Source organism: Amia ocellicauda, chromosome 5 (assembly GCF_036373705.1).
Source record: "Amia ocellicauda isolate fAmiCal2 chromosome 5, fAmiCal2.hap1, whole genome shotgun sequence".
Classification (NCBI taxonomy): Eukaryota; Metazoa; Chordata; class Actinopteri; order Amiiformes; family Amiidae; genus Amia; species Amia ocellicauda.
The window spans coordinates 5441438-5465286 of NC_089854.1; the positions used below are offsets into that span (position 1 = coordinate 5441438).

The window sequence follows — 23849 nt, forward strand, 5'->3', positions numbered from 1 at the left end:
ATGCTCTATTGGGTTGAGATCTGGTGACTGTGGGGGCCAGTTTAGTACAGTGAACTCATTGTCATGTTCAAGAAACCAATTTGAAATGATTCGACCTTTGTGACATGGTGCATTATCCTGCTGGAAGTAGCCATCAGAGGATGGGTACATGGTGGTCATAAAGGGATGGACATGGTCAGAAACAATGCTGAGGTAGGCCGTGGCATTTAAACGATGCCCAATTGGCACTAAGGGGCCTAAAGTGTGCCAAGAAAACATCCCCCACACCATTACACCACCACCACCAGCCTGCACAGTGGTAACAAGGCATGATGGATCCATGTTCTCATTCCGTTTACGCCAAATTCTGACTCTACCATCTGAATGTCTCAACAGAAATCGAGACTCATCAGACCAGGCAACATTTTTCCAGTCTTCAACTGTCCAATTTTGGTGAGCTTGTGCAAATTGTAGCCTCTTTTTCCTATTTGTAGTGGAGATGAGTGGTACCCGGTGGGGTCTTCTGCTGTTGTAGCCCATCCGCCTCAAGGTTGTACGTGTTGTGGCTTCACAAATGCTTTGCTGCATACCTCGGTTGTAACGAGTGGTTATTTCAGTCAAAGTTGCTCTTCTATCAGCTTGAATCAGTCGGCCCATTCTCCTCTGACCTCTAGCATCAACAAGGCATTTTCGCCCACAGGACTGCCGCATACTGGATGTTTTTCCCTTTTCACACCATTCTTTGTAAACCCTAGAAATGGTTGTGCGTGAAAATCCCAGTAACTGAGCAGATTGGGAAATACTCAAACCGGCCCGTCTGGCACCAACAACCATGCCACGCTCAAAATTGCTTAAATCACCTTTCTTTCCCATTCAGACATTCAGTTTGGACCACACCCCTAAATGCATTATCTAACCAACCAATCACATGGCAGTTGCTTCAATGCATTTAGGGGTGTGGTCCTGGTCAAGACAATCTCCTGAACTCCAAACTGAATGTCTGAATTTTGAGCGTGGCATGGTTGTTGGTGCCAGACGGGCCGGTCTGAGTATTTCCCAATCTGAGTCAGAATTTGGCATAAATGGAATGAGAACATGGATCCATTATGCCTTGTTACCACTGTGCAGGCTGGTGGTGGTGTAATGGTGTGGGGGATGTTTTCTTGGCACACTTTAGGCCCCTTAGTACCAATTGGGCATCGTTTAAATGCCACGGCCTACCTGAACATTGTTTCTGACCATGTCCATCCCTTTATGACCACCATGTACCCATCCTCTGATGGCTATTTCCAGCAGGATAATGCACCATGTCACAAAGGTCGAATCATTTCAAATTGGTTTCTTGAACATGACAATGAGTTCACTGTACTAAACTGGCCCCCACAGTCACCAGATCTCAACCCAATAGAGCATCTTTGGGATGTGGTGGAACGGGAACTTCGTGCCCTGGATGTGCATCCCACAAATCTCCATCAACTGCAAGATGCTATCCTATCAATATGGGCCAACATTTCTAAAGAATGCTTTCAGCACCTTGTTGAATCAATGCCACGTAGAATTAAGGCAGTTCTGAAGGCGAAAGGGGGTCAAACACAGTATTAGTATGGTGTTCCTAATAATCCTTTAGGTGAGTGTATACAGATCATACACATCTAACCTTTGTGGACATGGGTTCAAAACCCGGTGTGGTGTCTTCCTTCTGAAATCTGTTGTTAGTGCTGTTTTTGTGCCAGAGGAGGCACTTTGGGGTGGATATAGAAGATCTTCAAAAAAGTCTGTGTAAAGTCCAGTGTGGCTCACCATACAGAGTGCATGTCTCATAGCTTGCAAGTCCTGAGTTCAAATACCTTGTTGGGACCCTGTCTTCTTAAAATCTATTGATTGTCTTCAGCTTTTGTGCCAGGAGGGGCAGTTTGAGGCTGATATACCAGATCTTTGATTATCAAGGTGGGAGTTAACCCTGTGGCTCACTGCAGGACATATGGGTCTAGAAGCTATGAGGACCTGAGTTCAAATCCTGTTGGAGCCCTATCTTCTGAAAATCTCTTGATCATCAGTTCATTATTTGTTTTAAGGTCAGGAGGGCAGTGTGAGGTTCATATAACAGATATTGGCTAATTGGAAAGAGGGCTTAGTGCATGGAGTGCTGGTCTTGAACCCAGGAGGTCCCAGGTTCAAATCCAGACTGAGGAGCTTGATGAAGAGTAAGGTAAGTATGTCAAGGGGTATCATAATAACTGATGGAGGGGGGTAGGATGAGTGAGGAATGTTAGGTCAGGCAGAGGGGGGGAGGAAAGAAAATAGATGGAGGCAAATACTAGTAAAGGATCAGGTGTAGAAGTTGATGGTAAATTTAAGCCTCCTTTATTGTCCTGTACCTGGTACTAGTCCTCCCCCACACCACCTCACTTAATCTTATATCCCTTACATCGAGACCTTATCTGCCACTGCCTTTCCCCAATACCACACTGGTCTTTCCTTATCCCATTCCACCCAATCATAGCATTCCCACCCTACCTGCATCTTATCCCACCACTTCTGCCTATAGTACACTCACCTTCTCCAACTCTCTCCCCTTAGCCTATTCTAACCCTCTCCACATCTTATTCTACTCATATAACCCTCTTTCTACACATTGTCTGGTATTATATCCCTTGATGTACTTACCTCACTCACCAACAAGCTCCTCAGTGTGGATTTGACCCTGGGACTTGCTGACTTCAAGACTAACACTCCATGCACTGAGCCACACATGACTCTCCATTTCACTAATCAAATATCTGAAATTTCAACCTCACACTGCCCCTAAAACAAAGTACTAATCCATGATCCAGAGATTTTCAGAAGCCAGCAGCTCCACCAAGATTTGAACCCAGATATCCTTCAATCCTGGTATCTTCTAGACCCACACCCTGTGCAGTGAGCCTCAAAGTTGAGTCACATTCACCCTCTCAAAGATCTGGTATTAGACAACCTTAGACTGCCCCCTCTGGCTCTAAAACACAACACAAACCATCAATGATCAGAAGACGGGTTCTGCCAGCTTCCAGGAAGGCACTGCAGTGCCAAGTGAGCAATGAGGACTTGCCTTTGAATATATCAAAGTTCTGGTATATTAACCTCACACTGCCCCCTCTGGCACAAAAACTGCAGATGAGCAATAAAGACAGGGGCTCTACTGGGATTTGAACCCAGGCCCTTCTAGGATTCAGAGCAGAAATATATGCAGTGAGCCACAAAGGACAATATATTCTATTGGTTTAACATCTTGTATATTCAGAAGGCAGGTAGTCCACTGGGATTTGAACTGAACACTTACCTGCTTTTAGTGTATGACTCATTAAGGTGAGCCACAATGTGACTTCCAAGCAGTCGCTTGAAGATCTGCTATATTCACCTCACAGTGAATCATCTGGCACCAAAACACAGCACAAACTGCATATTTACAGAAGAAAGATACTACACCAGAACTCAAACCCACATCCTGCTATGTCTCAAGCCCGCACTCAATGCAGTAAGCCACAGCAAGACTCTCCTTCTAATGAATACAAGTTCTGGTATATTAACCTCACACTGCCTCCTCTGGCACAAAAGCTAAAGACAAACAATTAGATTTTCAGAAGACAAGGACTCCACCAGGATATGAACTTGCCAGCTTTGAGACTAGCACTCCACAGTGTGAGCCACAAACAAGGTTAGGTTTCAGGTCAAAACTCCATGTCGTGAGCCACAAAGGACTACATGCTTGGTTGCTTGCTTTGAATATCTTGTATATGAACCTCACACTTTGCTCTCTCTGCCACTAAACCAGCAGAAACAATGATCAGATTTACAGACACAGATGCTGCACCTAGATTTGAATTGAATTGGATTTGAATGCCATGCAAAGTTTTAGGCCAGCACTGTATGCTGTGAGTCATAAAGCATTCACCTGTGATTTGATCAAATATCTGGTATATGAACCTTAAAAATTCCCCAACCCCCCCGGCTACTAAGACAAAAAACAACTTATATATTTTCAGCAGACAGAAGCTCTACCAGGCTTTGAACCCTGGCTCCTGAAGAGAATCACTCTTTATCACTACCCTTATACTTATTTGAAGATCTGGCATATCCACCTTACATTGCCTCTTCTGGCACTGAAACAGAACAATACATATGAACAGATACAATACATATTCAAAAGGCAGGTTCTACAGCAAGATCTGAACCCAAGTTTGACTAACTTTAAGGCTATGACTCATCTATTCTCTCGATGATCTGGAATCTCTGCCTCAGACTGTCCCCTGTGGCAGTTAAACAAAGCACTAGTTGCACAGAACAAAAATAATTTCAAAGGAGAGCAACTGAACCAGTATTTGAACATATGGCCTTCCACCTTTAAGAACAGTCAGAAGTGCTGTGGGACTACAAAGTATTGAGTTCTAATGCTATTCAAGATTTTGAATATCAAACTCATGTTGCCTCCTCTGGCTCTAAAACTGGACACACAGCACATCCTCAGAAGAGTGCACCACAACCTCAATTTGAACTCAAGTCCTGCTAACTTCAAGACCAGCCCTCCACACGGAGCCACAGAGCTCCCCTTTCACATGTTCAAAGATCTGGTATATCAACCATGCACTGCCTCCGCTGACACTAATAGAAAGCACTAGCAGCACACAAATAATAACATTTTTTTTTAGAACATAAGAACATAAGAACATAAGAAAGTTTACAAACGAGAGGAGGCCATTCGACCCATCGTGTTCGTTTGGTGTCCATTAATATCTAAGTGATCCAAGGATCCTATCCAGTCTATTTTTAAATGTTCCCAAACTTTCAGCTTCTACCATATTGCTGGGGAGTTTATTCCAGATTGTGACAACTCTCTGTGTAAAGAAGTGTCTACTGTTTTCCGTTTTGAATGCCTTGAAGCCCAATTTCCATTTGTGTCCCCGGGTGCGTGTGTCCCTGCTGATCTGGAAAAGCTCCTCTGGTTTGATGTGGTTGATGCCTTTCATGATTTTGAAGACTTGGATCAAGTCCCCACGTAGTCTCCTCTGTTCCAGGGTGAAAAGGTTCAGTTCCCTCAGTCTCGCCGAGTAGGACTTTCCCTTCAGACCTGGAATAAGTCTGGTTGCTCTCCTCTGAACTGCCTCTAGAGCAGCGATATCTTTCTTGAAGTGTGGTGCCCAGAACTGCACACAGTATCCAGATGAGCTCTAACTAGTGCATTGTATGGTCTGAACATTACTGCCCTTGTTCTCAATTCTACACTTTTGACAATATACCCTAACATCCTGTTTGCCTTTTTTATTGCTTCCCCACACTGTTTGGATGGAGAAAGTGAGGAGTCCACATAGACTCCTAGGTCTTTCTCATGTGTTACTTCATCTAGATCTGTACCTCCCATAGTGTAATTATAGTGGACATTTTTGTTACCTGCATGTATTACCTTGCACTTGTCCACATTGAATGTCATTTGCCAGGTGTCGGCCCACAACTGAATATTATCTAAGTCCCTCTGAATAGCCTGTGCTGCCAAGATCTGCTGAGCCACCTATTTTAGTATCATCTGCAAATTTGACAAGTTTGCTAACTATCCCAGAGTCCAGATCATTAATATAGATTAGAAAAAGCAAAGGCCCTAGTACTGATCCCTGTCGAACTCCACTAACAACCTCACTCCAGTTAGAAGCAACTCCTCTAATTGACACCCTCTGCTTCCTATACATCAACCAGTTCATAATCCATCTACTTACATTACCCTGAATGCCTACAGCTTCCAATTTGAGGATCAGTCTTTGGTGTGGAACCTTATCAAAAGCTTTTTGGAAATCTAAGTATATCATATCATATGCTTACACATGATCTACAGCTGCAGTTGCATGTTCAAAAAACTCCAATAAATTAGTAAGACATGATCTGCCTCGTCTAAAGCCATGCTATCTCCAAGAATATGGTTTTCATTAAGATGCTCCTCTATTTTCTGTCTAATCATTTTTTCCAACATTTTACTGGTGATCCAGGTGAGACTGATTGGTCTGTAATTTCCTGGCTCAGTTTTGTCCCCTTTCTTGTGGATTAGTATGACATTTGCTGTCTTCCAGTCAGTGGGCACATCACCTGTTCTAAGTGTCATTTGGAATATTTTAGTTAGCAGCCTATAAATAATTTCTTTAAGTACTGTCGGAAATATCACATCTGGCCCAGGTGATTTGTTTGTTTCTAATTCTGCTAGTCCCTTTAGTACCTCCTCCTCATTTATCCTGATCTCTCTTAGGGTTTGACTGGACTGATTGTTAAACTGTGGCATGTCATCTGTCTTTTCTTTTGTGAAAACCTCTGTGAAATACTCATTTAGAACATTTGCCACATCTTGTTAGTTTTCCAAGATACCTCCATTTTTGCCCTTTATGTGTTTCACTTCCTCCTTTATTGACCGCTTGGTGTTGTAATATTGAAAAAAGCTCTTTGCATTGGTTTTAGCTCCAAGAGCTATGTTTCTTTCTATTTCCCTCTTTGCTTAGCTGATCCCTTTCTTAAGATCTCGTGGCAGCTCAACATATTCTATGTATTTTGTTTTGTCACCATCCCTTTTGTATGCCAAATACAACATTTTCTTTCTCTTGATATATTTTTGCATACCTCTATTAAACCATTTTGGACAGTGTTTTTTGGTCCTCAATTTGCTAAGTTTTGGTACAAATTGCTCCTGAAGTAGTATATTCTTAAAATATACCCATCCATTTTCAACTGAATCTGTATCCAATGGGCTCCAGTCTACCTCTTCTAAGTGCCGTCTCATACCTTCAAGGTTTGCTTTTCTAAAATTGTAGACCATTGTTTTAGACTTGGACCTTGTTTTTTGAAAGAATGCCTCAAAGCTAACCATATTGTGATTACAATTGGTTCTCTAACTACTGTCCCCCTGACTCTATCTTGGTCATTTGAAAAGATCAAGTCAATACATGCGCTCTCTCTGGTTGGTTCCCTGACAAATTGAGTTAGAATGCAGTCATTTACCATCTCAACCATTTCGATTTCAGCTTCTGTAGTCCCCACTGGGCTTTCCCATTCTAAGTTTGAGAAATTGAAATCCCCCATTATAACAGCCACATCCTTGCTACATGCAGTCCTGATTACACTGGACAATGCAGCATCTTTCTGAATATCTGAGTTTGGTGGCCTGTAACACACTCCTACCGCTAATCCTCCAGATCTCTTGTTCAAAAGTTTCACCCACAAAGATTTTGTTCCGTTACTGGGATCTAATACAAGTTCTTCTGCCTCAATGTCATTTTTCACATATAATGCTACCCCACCCCCTCTTTGATTTTGCCTGTCTCTCCTAAACTGTGTGTATCCTTCCAACTTGTATTCATCCCCATCATTTTCTGTAAGCCATGTTTCTGTCACTCCTACAACATCATAGTCACATGCTAGCACTGTGGCTTCCAAGTCTAACATCTTGTTCCTTATACTCCTGGCATTGAGGTACAAACATTTCAGGACTTTCCTACTAGCAGTTTCCCTTGGTTTTCTTTCCTTAGAGGAACATCTCCCATTGTCAGAGCTCCCTGTCCCCCTGGTTCCTAGTTTAAATGATTCTCAATTTCACTGCACATACACTCTCCCAATGCATTAGCCCCCCTTCTGTTTAGATGTAGACCGTCCGGTTTGTACAGGTCCTATCTATCCCAGAAGAAAGACCAATGCTCCATAAACCTAAACCCCTCTTCCCTACACCAAGCTTTCAACCACGTGTTAAACTTTCTAATCTCTGCCTGTCTCCCTGGCCTGCCACGTGGTACCGGAAGTATTTCAGAGAAAACTACCGTGGAGGTTCTGCTCTTTAGTTTTGTTCCTAACTCTTTAAATTTGTCTTGCAGAACCTCTGTCCTACCTTTTCCTATGTCATTGGTTCCAGTGTGGACCATGACCAGTGGATTCCCCCCGGCTTTGGCCAGTAGCCCGTCTACTAGTTTAGGGAGATCTGCAACCTGAGCACCAGGCAGGCAAGATACCATGCAGGTCTCCTTGTCACTAGAACACACTGTGTGAGCTACACCTCTAAGAATTGAGTCTCCTACTATAACTACCTCCTTCTGGGGGGGAGTGGGTACCATGGTGCTCTGGTGCTCAACTGCCCCCCCATCACCCTCTGAGCTGTCACTGTCCAACTCGGTGTCCAGCAGTTGGAACCTGTTGGACAATTCAAGCTCTTAGGGTGTCTCTAGGGGTTGTGCACGCCCTTTTCTGCGGTTACGACCTACTGTAACCCAGCAGTTCTCTACGCTGTCCTGCTCTAAGGTCTCAACTCTCCTAGGTTTTGGCGTGCACACCATCTCTCTCATGGGCTGATTGACCAATTCTTCTATATCCCTAATACAACGCAGATCGACAAGCTGAGCCTCAAGATCACGAACCTTGATCTCCAGGATTTCAACCTGCTGACAACATTCACAAATGAAGCCTTCTTGGATGAATTCATCCAGGAAGGCAATCATTCTGCAAACCTGACACTGTAGTGGCCACATGCTTCTAAATGTTACTGGTTTTATTTTTATTTTTTTGTTTTGTTTTGTTTTGTTTATTTACACGTCTCTCTTGGTTCCTGCTGCTAGTCAACTGCCTAACTTTTGTCAGCAAGAAACAGTGCAGCTCTTTCTCAACAGCTGCTTTAAGTAGCTTTTGTCTACCTGCCCCCAATTCACACCTAACTGGCCCCACCTGGCTCCTCCTGCAACAGAATTCCTGCTAGTCCTAGACAAAATCTCCCTTCTCCAACCCGTTTACTTTCACCAACTCAGCAGCTGAACTGAATTGACTTCAATTTAGGCAAACTACAGACAATGCTAACATCAATTAAGGCAAACTGAAAACAAAATGAGCAATGCTAAGACTGGTCTGAAACTAGTCAAACAACAAGATGGCTACCTCTCACCTGTACTCTCCTGTCTTTCTCTGTGGCAACTTGTAAATACTTCTGCAGATCACCCAGGTTTTGAATCCACAACATATCAGCTTTAAGGTCAGTGACCCAATCTGTGAGCTACCAGGGACTAACAACTTTTGCCCATGATCTTGTACATCAACTTCACACTGCCCAGTGAGATACAGTGAGGGAAAAAAGTATTTGATCCCCTGCTGATTTTGTACGTTTGCCCACTGACAAAGAAATTATCAGTCTATAATTTTAATGGTAGGTGTATTTTAACAGTGAGAGACAGAATAACAACAAAAAAATCCAGAAAAACGCATTTCAAAAAAGTTATATATTGATTTGCATGTAAATGAGGGAAATAACTATTTGATCCCCTATCAATCAGCAAGATTTCTGGCTCCCAGGTGCCTTTTATACAGGTAACGAGCTGAGATTAGGAACTCTCTCTTAAAGGGAGTGCTCCTAATCTCAGCTCGTTGCCTGTATAAAAGACACCTGTCCACAGAAGCAATCAATCAATCAGATTCCAAACTCTCCACCATGGCCAAGACCAAAGAGCTGTCCAAGGATGTCAGGGACAAGATTGTAGACCTACACAAGGCTGGAATGGGCTACAAGACCATCGCCAAACATCTTGGTGAGAAGGAGACAACAGTTGGTGCGATTATTCGCAAATGGAAGAAACACAAAATAACTGTCAGTCTCCCTCGGTCTGGCTCGAGAAGAAGCACATTAAGGTCCTGGAGTGGCCTAGCCAGTCTCCAGACCTTAATCCCATAGAAAATCTGTGGAGGGAGCTGAAGGTTCTGCAAAGAGGAGTGGGACAAAATCCCTCCTGAGATGTGTGCAAACCTGGTGGCCAACTACAAGAAACGTCTGACCTCTGTGATTGCCAACAAGGGTTTTGCCACCAAGTACTAAGTCGAAGGGGTCAAATACTTATTTCCCTCATTAACATGCAAATCAATGTATATGTATATTTATATATATTTATGTATATTTTTGAAATGCGTTTTTCAGGATTTGTTTGTTGTTATTCTGTCTCTCACTGTTAAAATACACCTACCATTAAAATTATAGACTGATCATTTCTTTGTCAGTGGGCAAATGTACAAAATCAGCAGGGGATCAAATACTTTTTTCCCTCACTGTACATACAGCAGAAATTCTGAAACAGCTCCACACCCAGGATTTGAAGCCACAATGTTATGACCATATCTATACAGGGACCGTCACCAAGGGCTCAACTTTGAGTACAGCAGGTTCTGGTGTATCAGTCTCATGCTGCCCCCCAGGCACTGAACCTCAGCCTATAGAGACACAACCAACAGATCATCACCCAGGACCGGTAGCATCAAACACGGGAGTTGCCTTGGACTCGTGGTTTAGCTGCTCAATGCTTTTGAATGTCAACCTCATGCTGCCCCTCTGGGACTCAAACAGCAGTAGCAATGCAGAAATAACATGCCAGCCCCTTACACAGGACCCCAACAGAGCTCGAGCAGCTGACTGTTCAGGTAGGAGTTGCAGTAAACATCTGTTCGCCAGTAACCCATCGCTCTGTCCAGTGAAGCTCTGAGCTCTCAGTCTCACTGGCTCTGCGGTAACATCCTGCCACAAAGACAGCTCTCTAAATCAGCTGCTACATCACTGTGGGACAAAGGGACCGAAACAGGACTGAACCCAGACCAGCCCTTCATACAGTGTGATAGTTAGGACTCCCTTCCTCAATGATCAATTATACTATCTGTTATTTTAAGTGTATAATTTTGCATAGTTCTTTCTCAAAAACTTGCCAAGTAAACATGCCTGCACTGTGGGGAAATGTGTGTGTCCATTTCAGAGACAATAAGAAATGGTGTATGTTACACATTCATTTTATATTCTTATTAGGTCAGCAAAAAGATGACAACAATTAAGTGCGATACAAGCACAGACTATTTAAAGTAAGGGCAGCTGTATTATATAAATCTTTCCTTCTCTGAGAGATATATTTCCCACCTATACTTGGTGTCTTCTAGCCATCAATCCAACATGTTACACGCTCAGTAATGTACAGTGATGGACTAAATTATTTTGAAATAATGCATCAGTTCTAATGTATTTCATATGGAAGGTTCTTCCATATCTGTATGTAGCTCAAAGAACTGGATCCACATGTAGTTTTTATTTTACAAAATAAAATGCAATGCCATTCCTCTCTGACTTATTTTGGTTTTCCCCTAAGACGTTTAGAAAAATGGCATACATCTTGTATACATATAATATATTCCCAATCCGATGTACTGCATTCTGATTTACTGGAATCATAATTTAATTTATAATACGTATAATAACTTAAATTATGTTTCCAGTAAAGCAGGTGATTAAACGTGAAACACAATTGAGTTTTCAGTGAGTCTTATAGACGAGAATTCTATAAAAGCTAAATATCTTTAAAAAGGTATTTTTAAAAGCCTGATCTCGTAGTTGGCCATTATTTGTAGGGTTGCAGAGTTCCACCAAATTCAGGTCAGCTTCACTTAACATGTGCGATTGCTATGAGGATTTGCCAGCACCAAAAAGAGTCTGGGCAGGAGTCCACCTGCTGTATGGATTTATATGTATAAAGTTTATACTTAAGACCTCCTTAAGGCATCCTCAGTGAGTTGACTGAGGTAGAAAAAGGAAGGGACCAATAATATTAACTATTGCTCCACAGTCATTTAATTTGTATCCAAAACCTGAAGGGGTGGAGGACTGGGTGATGCAAGGTTGTATAGCCCTCCTTAAATAACCGCATAAGGTGCAGGAAAGTGACTAAATAGCTTTTAATTTTATTTAAGAGCTCAGGTGGAAAGAAAACCTGACATGTTGTGTCTCTCTAGGCCCCGATCTGAGGAACATGTCTATATATGTACACGCTGTAGCCATCAGGGCACAGTGCCAGGGTTCAGGTCTCCGATGCATCGGTTTTTCATTCCCCTAGCTCTCAACGACCTAATTACTAGCATAATTGGACCAATTTCACACCTGACCAAGTGCTCATGAATAAGAGAAACCAACTCATCTGGCAGGAGCAGAGCTGGGCCCCCGTGGTGGCATCAGAAGGGGCCCGTGTTCCTGGTCCGGCACCCTGGGGGTGCGCCCACTCACCTGGTGCTCAGCGGGGGCTGCTGCCCGCACTGGATGTGGATGGCACTGAGCTCCTGCAGGCTGCGCAGGCGGGTGGCGGGCACGCTGGAGTTGGGCAGGTGGGTGGTCTTCTTGGCGCGGCGGGAGCAGCAGGAGCTGGTGAGGCCATGGTGGCTGGAGAGGGACGGGCTGCGGGAGGGGTAGTTCTGCAGGCTGCTCTCCAGGCAGTTCTGCTCAAAGATCTGCTCGTCCACAAACTCATGGTTCTGGTGGGAAGAAGGCAGACTGTGTTAGCAGTCGCGTTCATCCTGTACCCCTCACAGAGACTAGGGACTGGGGCACCCCCAACACAAGCAAGTATGTTTCATGGCAAACCCTTACATAGTCTACCTTAACAACACGGAAAAATGTCCTTCTGATCGAGGACAACATGGTAACATCAGTCAATTCTCAATTGGGGATAATAGACATCCCCCAGACTGCCCAAGGACCCCTGAATTGACTAGTTGCACTTGTTATGTCAATTAAAGACAGTAGATAGTAAATAACTAGTTAATTTCCTAACACCAATCAGGGAAAACAATAGACAACCACCCATAATAGGATAGGCCAAAAAAAATACTAAACAGGAAAATATCATATTTGAAATGATATAAATGTATCTGTTATTAATTACATGCGGGACCGTCTGCCTAAAGCCTGCCGAATGAATCGGATTAGCTTTTATGTATCGGCAGATTAATTTATTACACATAATATCTGCCTACCTCATTTATTTTGTGAAGCGCTTCTGATCTGTACCCAATATCGTTAACAAATGATCAGTCACATTAAATGGGCATAACTTGGAAGAGGGTGAATTCTCATTCTTAACAAATTAACACCTCATTATTAATTAACGAGCGCCCGTGGATTTTTTGTTTTCATCTCTCTCTCCCTCTCACCTTCTCCCTCTCTCTATAAATAAATATAAAATTTGGACATGGAAGAATGCCTCTCTCAGTGACTGCCATGCACTCGTCTTAATGCCTGTGACAATGCCTTAAGTCTATATTAATAAAAGGTATTAGCAAAGCTGCACTTCATTAAAATATCAATACCTGTTTTTGTTAATTCTCACATGTTATGAATAAAAACCAGGGCTTCTGATTTTGTTGCTGTTTAACTCAGTCTATAACAAAGTTTGTAATTAAAGGCTAAAGCCTAAGTCTCCTTTTTAAAATGTAATAATGAATGAATCAATCTTGTATACTGTATATATATTTTTAATTGATATTGGAATACCATTCACTTATGGGTTTGTTAATATGCCGTTTAAAAATGTGTTGCATTTGAAATTTGAAGACGGTCTATGCTTTAATGAAGCTGTAATAGTTGTGATCCACACTTCTCATTTCGGAGCATTCAGTGTGGTAATTGACATAACGAGCGTCTCTAATTGATGGTGATTTGAATATGTGGGCGTGCATTTAGAGAGGAGGCCCCCGGAGATGGCTTTTTGTGGAAAGCACTAAATAGAAAACGAATAGGACCTTATTATCAAAACTTCGATCTCTGTCAAATACTTTTTTGTAGTCGTAATGACCATGGTTTAGACAGACAGACCAGTGACAGAGAGGTGTCCATCTCACTAAAGGAAACAGGGCTCAGACAATACCGCTCACTAAATCTCATCCTACCATCCTACATGTACGCTTGGCAGAGATAGATCCATAGATCAGATTGATGGGAAAACAGGGAGGGGAAGGACGGAGAGTCAATCAAACAACCATTAATCAGATGGGTGAGATTGGATGGCTTGATTCTTCTGTGAGTTACATGGAAAGACAGAGTACATGGGAAAACATGCTGTGAAGAATAAGGTGTTTACAAATCACAAACTAAAGCAAAATGTTTATTTAAACGAAAAACAACATGACCCCAGGCAGATAGAGCGAGAGAGAGAGAGAGAGAGAGAGAGAGAGAGAGAGAGAGAGAGAGAGAAGGACTCTGCGTGTGTGTCGTCCGACTCACTGTGGTCTTCTCCAGGCAGTGCAGTAGGTGGTGGTGTTGGCTTTCTATGATGGAGGTGGATTTGCTCAGCTGCTGCTCCTCCTCCGTGGAGCCCTGCAAGACACACAGAGCACAGCGTCAGCTCGCCCTCCCACGGTGCCTGGGTCGCCTGTCCCGTGGGAGTTCATGAAGTACACACAGTCTGAGCCAGGGGGGTGGGCTCTTCAGCACAGATGCGGTTGTGGTCACACACGAAAATAAATACACACAGACAAACGGATTCTCACATCAAGGAGTTAATAGCAATAGCAGGCCATGTTTGAGGGGCAGAACAGCGTCCTCTTATTCATAACCATTCTTAAATTAAGGCTTTGATTAAATAGCTGAAAACCAACACGCTGTGCTCCTTCATTTGCCATCGCACGCTTTTCTTCAAAATTGAGCAATGAAATTATCACCCATGAATCACCACGACTACCTCCTGCAGCGAGTAGGTGTCCGCTCTCCCAGTTTGTCTTCTATTTCTGGTATAAGTTTGTTAATTTAGCTATTGATCACCGTGCTGTGGTTATTTATCCATGTAACCGACTGAGCAAACTTCTCTGGTGGGTTTTTGGCCTGATTTAAAAGATATCTTTAAACGGATTATATCGAGTCAGACATAAGATTTTCCCTCGTCACCCCACAACCAGTCATTTAAAAAAAGAAAATCAACCTGCTGTTACTTATTCTGTTGTTGTGGTCACCAGTACTCCAGTGATGCAAGAGCCCGGCAGAACCATTTCTGGATCTCAATCAAACTGTACCCAGAACACGGTCCACAGGACATTTCTGATATCTGACACCTCCATCTTTGCAGTTATGAGTCTCGGTCAGGGCCACAACAGGTTGTTACTGTTCCAGACAAAAAAAAAATCATATTTTCTTAAAATAAATAAACAAATAACCCCTCCACACATCCTTGTGAGCTTGCTGTTGTGCAGCAGATGTTAGTGACTGGAGTGGATCTGACTCATAAGCCGTGCTCTCCGTTCCTAATTCAGTACAGTGGTCCCAGATTGCCTTGCTTTGAAGGGCACTACACAACAACAAATGGGTGGTACAGTATCTTAATTAGCATTCCTCCCTTTCTTGCTCGTTTTCTAGAGATCCCGTAGTGCAGTTTTTCCTTTTCTCCATTTTGCTTTCACTATACCGAATCAAAACAAAAGGGCTACACATGAACAGCTACCCTGTGCGGTCAGCTTTGAGGAGCCAGCCCGTTAGTCCAGAACCAAATGTTCCTCAGCAGGCTGCGGATCTCAAAGCCTGCCTCAGATTCCCTGATAGTTTTTGAAGTTGTGGGTAAAAAGCTGTCCATCTGGCCCCAGTTTATCTAAGCAGGTGGCATCTGTGCCATGTCATTGGTTAGTGTCTGAGCTTTGGTCTCTCACACAGACACACACACTGATGTTACACTTTTCCCCTCATCCCCTTGGCAACAAATGCTTTTTGGTCCAGCTTTAGGCCTGCTTTAATTGCCCTTCCTTCTGACATGAATGCTTCCTGTAGAAAAACAACAACAATCCCATAACCCCCCTACTCTGCTTCATGCACAAGCATCCCCACTACAGGGATGGCAGCAAACCTTCAACCTTGAAGGAGACAGGAAAGAGAAAACACAGCAGTAACCTCTGCAGAATCACATCCATATATTCTCATCTAGCTACAAACAGCCCTGTAATCCTTTGCTGTCAAACAGTGAAACAATAGAGAGGCTCAGTTTGTGACCTATGATATAAGTAAGGTGTTTCCAGTCCACCCTCTTTCATTAAGAGATAGGTAGAATTACTGAGGACGTAATCATGGGGAAATGAATGGCTAATTGAAGCTTTTGTCCTATACGCAAGTGCAGTGCAGGCTTTTGGCCTGTGTGTATTGCCGGATAAGAAAAAAGGATGATAAAATAAAAAACAAAAAAGGTGAACCCATTCTTTGAGCTCCTCACATAATAATTGCTTTCAGTTTCAATTTTCATAATTGTAATAAAATTGGAGAACACAAAAGGCCCAGTCTGATTTCATTACCCTTTTAATATATAATTCATTTTTAATGGAATGGAGCTGAGTGAAATAAAATATTAAAATGTCAGCTCCTCAGTGAGAGAGCGGCTGTCCATTACAGGTGGCGCCTGCTCCTGTCTTGCTCAGATGAAGCTTTCCGGTTCAACTTTTTTTAGACTTTTGCAAGTACCCTAAGCTGGCAAATAAATGAATAATTACACCATATATTGGAGCAGGGCATCGCTGACTTAAAGAGCCCTGACATTTTAAAATGTTAATAAAAATTGTGGATTTTTCCCCATTTTCTCAGTGTACAAAGTATACAATATAAACCCCACTACATGCTTATCTGAAGCAGGGTACTGTATGATATACATAGCCAAGCTATAAAATAAGGATTTGTGTTTCTTTCTTCTCCACACAGTGTTATTAAAGTTGTATCATCTCCACCACACATTTTAAATTAACACAATTCTGTACATTTCATTGAAGGGTATTTGGATGGCATTCAAACCAAGTCTCAAGGCTTTTGCACACTGGATCCGATGATATATCAGATTTGTACGTGCGTGAAAAGCGATCAAAAGTGTGTGCCCCCCTATCTCACCTTGCACCTTGTCTGTAATTGTCGAACGACAGTGATGCGTACATTTTGGAATCGAAATGAGTTCGATTCGATCTGATTTTAGAAAGTCTGGTGAAGCATATCTCAACAACACAAATGTGACCTATGTTATTTACAGAGATTTACTATATAAATAGTGTAATGTTGAAGCATACACTCTGCTCTTGTGTCTTTATGGTGAGGCGTAGTTTGTGTGCAATGAGGATTTTTTTTCATTGTAGTTGAGGGGGTAAAGAATCAGTGAACGCTGTGTACCTGGTGAGGTTTTCATGGATCCAATGTGCAATGTCCTTCATAGAAAACTTTTCGGATGATGGACTACAAATGGCGTATGTGATCCAGTGTGCAATGACCTTTACGGGGCCCATTTGGGGTGCAGTGGAAACCGCGTGGCACTGGTGCAGCGAGCGCACAGAAATCCATGGGAAAATGCGGACGTGGAAAACTTACTGTGAGCTCTAAGGCTTCATTGAGGAGTCCGTTTCTCTTGCTGTGAAGGAACGCATTGCAGCTCCCAGTCTTTGCCACTCGTATTCTGGCCAGCCTGGCTTTCTGTGAAGGAGAAAATCAAGAGTAAGACCCTGCATGTGTTTGGAAGGACAGCATGTGCTTTCTGATCAAAGTTAATTGCTATTGAACTTCCCAGTAAAAGGACTTCTAATAACTCTGATTGAAAGGAAGCAAATTAATATCACAGTGAGGTTTGGTTGCCCAAAGGCGAAGCATTATTATTCAGTTCTGAAATGTCTTTTCAGAGTCATCTTGAGTAACTGTTAGCTAGTTAGTCTAAAAAGAAACATTGATACAGAATAGAGGAGTACAGAGATATGGGAATGTGTAAGGAACGATGATGGCAAATTTAAGAAAAATGCAAATGGAGCAGACTGGCTCTTTAGGTGACGTTAAGGATCAGCAAGCTAAACATTCGCTCAATTAAAAAGATAGTTTCCTTAGAAACCGTCACGCCAAATTTAAGTGCTTGACTGGGTTAAAGTTTCAGTCTGGACAGGCGAGGTTTCATCAGCCTCTCCCTCCCTGCTCTTCTACAGCCCGTCCTCCAGTCATTTGATGTTCGGTCTTGTAATTCCAGTCATATTCGCTCTGGTATGAATTCTCTTTTCAACACGGCGAGTGAAATGTTGGGGGTAGCAGTGGAAGGCAAGCCGGGTCTGCAATAATCCTATTGGATTGTACAGCTGTGACATGAGGTTTGAAGAAAAATAAATAAATCAAAAGGCCAGGAAGAATTCTGAATGATTGCAATATCAAAGGAGGAAGTTAACTCGGAGTTCAAGTGAGAACATATTTGGTATTCAGCTAGTCAAAAAACTTCTTTGGAAAGGGTACCATCTAACTCATTGTGGAATTATGTATAGGTCACTGAAAGATCGGTCATGTTGTTAGTGGTCTGAAGCTTAACTTAGCATCTATAGCCCAACTCAATCAATGATCCTGTTGGTGAAAGACACAACACAACAGCTCAGTTCTGACCCCAAAGGACTTATCGGATCCAGCCCCACAAAAATAAAAAGTGCTTCTCAGTGAAACACTTCAGGGAAAACAAACATCTGAACCAAAAAACAGCATACAAATTTGCAATTGTAATAACATGTCTTGAGTAGAATTTTGCAACCAGTCAGGAAGAGAGAGTGCGAAGACAGTCTTATAAATAATCCGATTGTATTTTGAATTTTGGCAAAACACAGCAGTTTGACGTTTTAAAGCAATTAAAATCCACTCGCTGGGCGGAAGTGTCACAAACAGGAATACTTCTGACATGACACTGCTAATAAAGAAAGACTCTCGGAAAATAATAAATATGTAAACTTCTGCGGACACAAAATTCCTGCAGTAGACAAACAATAGTACAGGTCACCTAAAATACTAATCAGCCATATAGTTTTTTGATGTACGCATGTTCTTCTGTTTTGAAGAAGTACATATTTGCAGACAGGTTTCGGTTTCCTGCGCCATCTCTGACCCCCTCCTGGCACCTCCTCATCTATTCAGACAGCACCTGTTTGCACTTAGACAAATCCCGCACCTAGCCGGGCTGAATATAAATTGAACCGTACTGGGATGATGTGCAGATGGCAAACATTACTACCTTATTTTATAACCGAGGCGCTGCTTATTTAGTAATTAATTTTAGAAGACGACTAGAGGTAGAACTGGTGAGCCAAAATAACCGCAGAGAAATAGAAAAGAAAAAAAACAGAAGATGCACAGAAGGTGACGGTGGGAAAGAGAATTTGGAATAAGGTATGCTTTTTCAGAGCGCCGTCATTTGCTCAGCCCAACGGGGGCTCTTTCAAGTTAAGGAGCAAAGATGAATGCACTCGCTGCATGATTGATAGCTTGCCTTTGAATAGAAAGTAGATTCGACTGCAGATTGCAAGAAAAGAAGAGTGGGTTCCCAAAAAAACAAAAACTAAACTAAAAGAGCTACACTCCTTTTTCTTAGGATGACATTCTGATGCTAGTTTGTCTTTTAATTTACTCTTTTTTATTATTAGACAACCTGATAGTGGTTTGGATTAGATGTGAGTGGGTGTGTGATGTTATAATATAAGACATCAAAGAAGGAATGTCAGAGATTTCCTTTTGAAGCCTGGAAATAAAAAAAGAAAGAAACGTGAGCCTTTAGCCCTTTTTTCCCCTCTTTTTTTTCTCGCAGTGGCGCTTTAAAGCAAACATTAAATCGGCTTGTTTACACAGAAGAATAAGTGAGAAGGCCTGGTCGCTCTTAAAGCCTGTGGGAGCTCACTAAGTGAAAACAATAAAGATAAGATTGGGCTGCGTGATCAGGATTCAAACCAGTCTTTCAGCTTCATATGACTCACCTTCAGCTCTGAGAACTTACAGAAGAGCAGGCTTAGCTTTCTTTCGGGTTATTTCTTGTATCGCTCGATGAACGTGTGTTTCTACTACTACTAATGCCTTTCAAATGAAGGCCAATCATCCTGCCAATCACAAGACAGTGATACCATTAAAGATGGGCTCAACCAGTAAAGATCCTTTCTACCAAGCGGATGTGAAACCATATATCAAAGATTTCTCTGGAATATATACGCCAAACTGCAAGAAGCAAGTGCTGCAAAACCAGCACGGCACTTTGGGAACAAGGGACAATAAAATTGCTCAGCATTGATTTGCGGATTTAGGTAAGTGTTACTTTCTTCTAATGCAGATCTAGGGTAAACAACTAACTCTGTGTGTTATCTAGCCTTCTGGACCAAGTTTCCATATTTTTTCTCGCCCCTCATTAGATATTATGAATCTGTGGTCTCTGTAGTGTCAACCAGTAGCTATAGATCACACTATCCTTGAGTAGTTATGCCATTAATGAATTCAATGAAGGAACTGAATGGAGTGCTCACTTGGGATGAAAGAGAAAACACCATGTAGTTATCCAGGACCTTGATTTCAGACCCCTGCTATAGATAGATGAATAGATAGATAGATAGAGAGATAGATGGACTAAAACAAATACATATACATATACATTTGCACGATCACGTTCCTTTGCATCATCAAAAAAAAAAAAAAAGTATCTCAATTACAACCCTTCAGGCTATGAAATTACATTTTTTGGCCTTGTTTTTGTTCTTTTTTTGAGTGCAGCTGGGACGGAAACTCGGTGGTATTAGCTCATTTCATCTGTACACTAAAGTGGAACAAATTGTGCCAGCAACTGATGACTCTAAAGCACTGTTGAAAAAACTGAGGGAAGAAAAAAACAAATCAACCAATCCAAGAATCAATAACAATCTGTGGCATGCTGTACCAATTTCCATGTAAAGAGCAATATTTTAACCTTGTCCATGATTGCTGCTTCACACATAAGGTAGATTACTCCCGAGACATTCCCTCAGAGTGCAAACGTTGCATTTTACAAACCCAGATGGCTATCTTGTAATGGAATCCATTTAATGATAGTTTCACCGTTTTTTTTTATTTCTTTCTCATTCATATCTACGGAACATGCGTTAATCAACCAGGAAAAACAGAAGTCGGATAGTCTTTTGGGTTGATAAGCAGATACACTAAGAAATAATACAAATAAATCAGAAAAACACTTTTAGCCACTGAATTACTTTGGCCTGCTGGTAGTAAGAGTGTGGTTTACTGGAGACGCAAATATATACAATAAAAGTGAAAGAAATGGGCAGGTTGTGCTGTTTGTTGCACATCAATGGATCCGTTACAAAAAAAGAAGCCCAGTCAGTTTTTTAAGTGTATTTTTTAGTCAAACAAAATTACCAGATTTTGATAAGGGCTCACAATGAAATGCAGCAGCTGTTTGTTGTCAGTTTATTAAAGCAGACAAGAGCAGGGCTGTCGAAACAGCTCGGAGGGGAAGGAGCAGCAATGCTAATGAGGTAGTATTCACTCAATCAATCAGTCCATCAAAACATTTCCCGATGCAAACGTCGGCTGCCTGCATGGGTGTCACATATGAGTTAACACACTGCCTGAAACAGCTTTATTTATTACAGAGCTGTATTTTAATAAATGGGTCATTTCCTCTCATTCCAGGTCTCGCTATCTCCCTGTGTTTACCCATTCTCTTGGGAGATTGATGTCTTTCAGGTTGCTGGCGGCGTACTTTGGTGTTCCAGGAGGCTGTGGAGAGGGGAGTGATGTGTGTGTTTGTGTCGGAGGGGGGGGGGTTTCTTGTTTTCTAGGACTGCAAACTGCTTCATATGCATGCTGAGTATCCATTCCATAGCCAAACAGGGCTAAACTAACAATCTATATGAGGGTAGGCCTGTTTGGTGTCAGAACACCCTTGACTTAAACTGACACAAAGTAACTACAAAATAGAAATTATCTTACTCGTATTTATGATAAAAACAAAACAGAGATATTTATATCAATGAGAAGGAAACAGATAAACTGATTTAATGGAAATGTGCTTTCAGGCATTTCTGTGGACACACTGGTGCATCTCTGAGGACCCCAGTTTGAGAACTGCAGGTCTTAACTTCACAGGGAAAACCAACCCTGGCCCTGGATATCCACAATTTAGAAGGTTGTACAGGTCATCCTAAATGATGTATTCCTAAAGACTTGATTTGATAAATTAAGAAAAAGTATTTGAATCCTTGGGAGTCACAAAGTCTTCAGGTTGATATCAAATGATATTTAAATTAATTTTTCAAACTAACTGCTATCCTGAGAATGTGTGGGCACTGATCACAAGAGGACGATGTTGCGTACGATGCAGAAATTATGCTCAGCAGGAAACGAAACAATTCAAAATACATTGATCGTAGTTCATACATAAAAAATAATTAACAAAATGCATGTGCATGTGATAATGTATTCTTTGGTAAGGCACAGTCTGTACCAACTGTCTTCTTCTGCCAACCCACAACTTCCAACATGCACCCTCACTCTGTCATGCACAAATCAAGACTCCCCCAGTGCTCCCACATGCATTGTATCATATTTGGACATCCCCTAATTGGGATCTGATATCGAGTTCCACACACAGCAGTGGGCAGGTATGAGAGAACAGTGTGTTGTTATCACGTGAATTTGGTACAACGCCTGGTGGCTGTTCGATTGTGCGACAGAGCCCTCTGATGTCAGACCACAGTGCAAGGAGAGTGAAGGATACATTTTGTGTTCCATTAATGTGAGTCCCAGATGGTAGCTTAATTGCGATGGGAGCCTGAAGCGGTTAAGTATTAGCACGGAATGAAGATGGATGAGATGTAGAATGGGCTGGCAAAAGGCTAAATTGGGATGTTTGCAGTGTCTCGTCAGCGGTGTCTGTGGACACAGGTACCTGCGCCGTGTCGTTGGGGAAGTTAGAATCATAGCAGCCATTGCCAATTGTCAATTAATAAGTTGTAAATGCAGGCAGCTGCAGTTGAGAAATTATGCCATAATAGGTAATAGGCGAAACTTGAACCATGTTGGTAAGATTCCTCAATTTTGACCACAATTTCCATATCTGTGTTTATGTATGAGTGTGTGTATGCTCTTTGGGTGTAAATCAGATCCCTGGCTGTTTGTGCTACCTAAATATATAATGATGATTATTGTTCTTGTTGCTTGTGTCTCAGTGGGTGCAGACTATATATTGCTCACTCAACCTCCAGTCCTTCCAAGCTCACTGCATTCCTCGGCATCCCTGAGCAGAGAACCTTGTCCTGTTTCAAATTAATCTCATGACTCTCTTTAATGAGGTTTCTCACTCATGAAATGGCCCTCCTGTGTCTAGGTAAATGTAAAAAGGGAGGCATTGTTTGTGTGCGGGTAAGCTGGAGAAATGGTGCACCGAGGATATGTAAATGTGTAAATGAGGTAACAGAAGTAAGTAATGATATCTGTTTTTTTAAGTAGTCAATAAACAATTAATTGAATCAACTAACTATGTTGCTGGTGAAGACTAAAATGTTTCTAGGGCTTTAGATTTAAGACTTCTCCGGACTAGGGTTGGCCACTATTTACTCCTCATTCGTAGCTGATTATTTTGCACATGTATACATGTTCTAAGACATCCACATAACACAGTGACTCAGCCTGGACATCAATCGCACAGACTGGTCACAATAAGTATGCAAATGCCCCCTATTGTGTAAGCAACAACATGCTTAGGTTTGAGTCTGAATGTGTGAAATGATTTGGCGGAACTGAAAAATACAAGCTGAATTCTCTTGGACATCCACATATCTGTGCTAAGACTAGTGTGCTACAGAGGATATTGATATTGATGGATCCATGGATGACATTACTGCCAGACTCTCTGCCAGGGAGGAGTGTGTGAGGCATTAAAGTGTCCCATAACATCAACATGTAATTTCATTGGTCATTGACTACCTATATTTGACAGCTCTGTCCTCAGGGCACTAATACGAAGCTGCTGTCACTGCACTCTATAAACTTAAGACTGAATTGAGTCTGTTATGTATAATAAATAGTTGAATGACTTAAATGTTATGGTACCCACCATAACTTATTGGGTAACTATAGCTTAAAAAATAGGGAACTTGTGAAAATGCATATTTTTTCAAAAGGTAATCCGTGATCTTTTTAAATCTGTCAGTGAATATTCCCTGTGAGTTCACGTGTAAAACACAGCATCAACACAATTACATGGGTTTCCTGTGATTTAACATCATGGCTGATCCGATTTAGAAAGCTGCACATTTAG

At 41.9% G+C, this 23849-nt stretch overlaps 1 protein-coding gene across 1 annotated transcript in view; it reads right to left on the reverse strand.

Annotated features, from left to right (window-relative positions):
• Window positions 1-23849, reverse strand: part of kcnd3 (potassium voltage-gated channel, Shal-related subfamily, member 3) — a 143986-nt gene that overhangs the window by 5426 nt on the left and 114711 nt on the right. Inside the window, exons 4-6 of the mRNA XM_066703416.1 lie at window positions 17132-17233; window positions 14036-14128; window positions 12044-12288 (exon numbers count right to left, since the gene is read on the reverse strand). Coding sequence (XP_066559513.1) covers window positions 12044-12288; window positions 14036-14128; window positions 17132-17233 — 440 coding nt within the window. The remainder of the gene's footprint in view (window positions 1-12043; window positions 12289-14035; window positions 14129-17131; window positions 17234-23849) is intronic.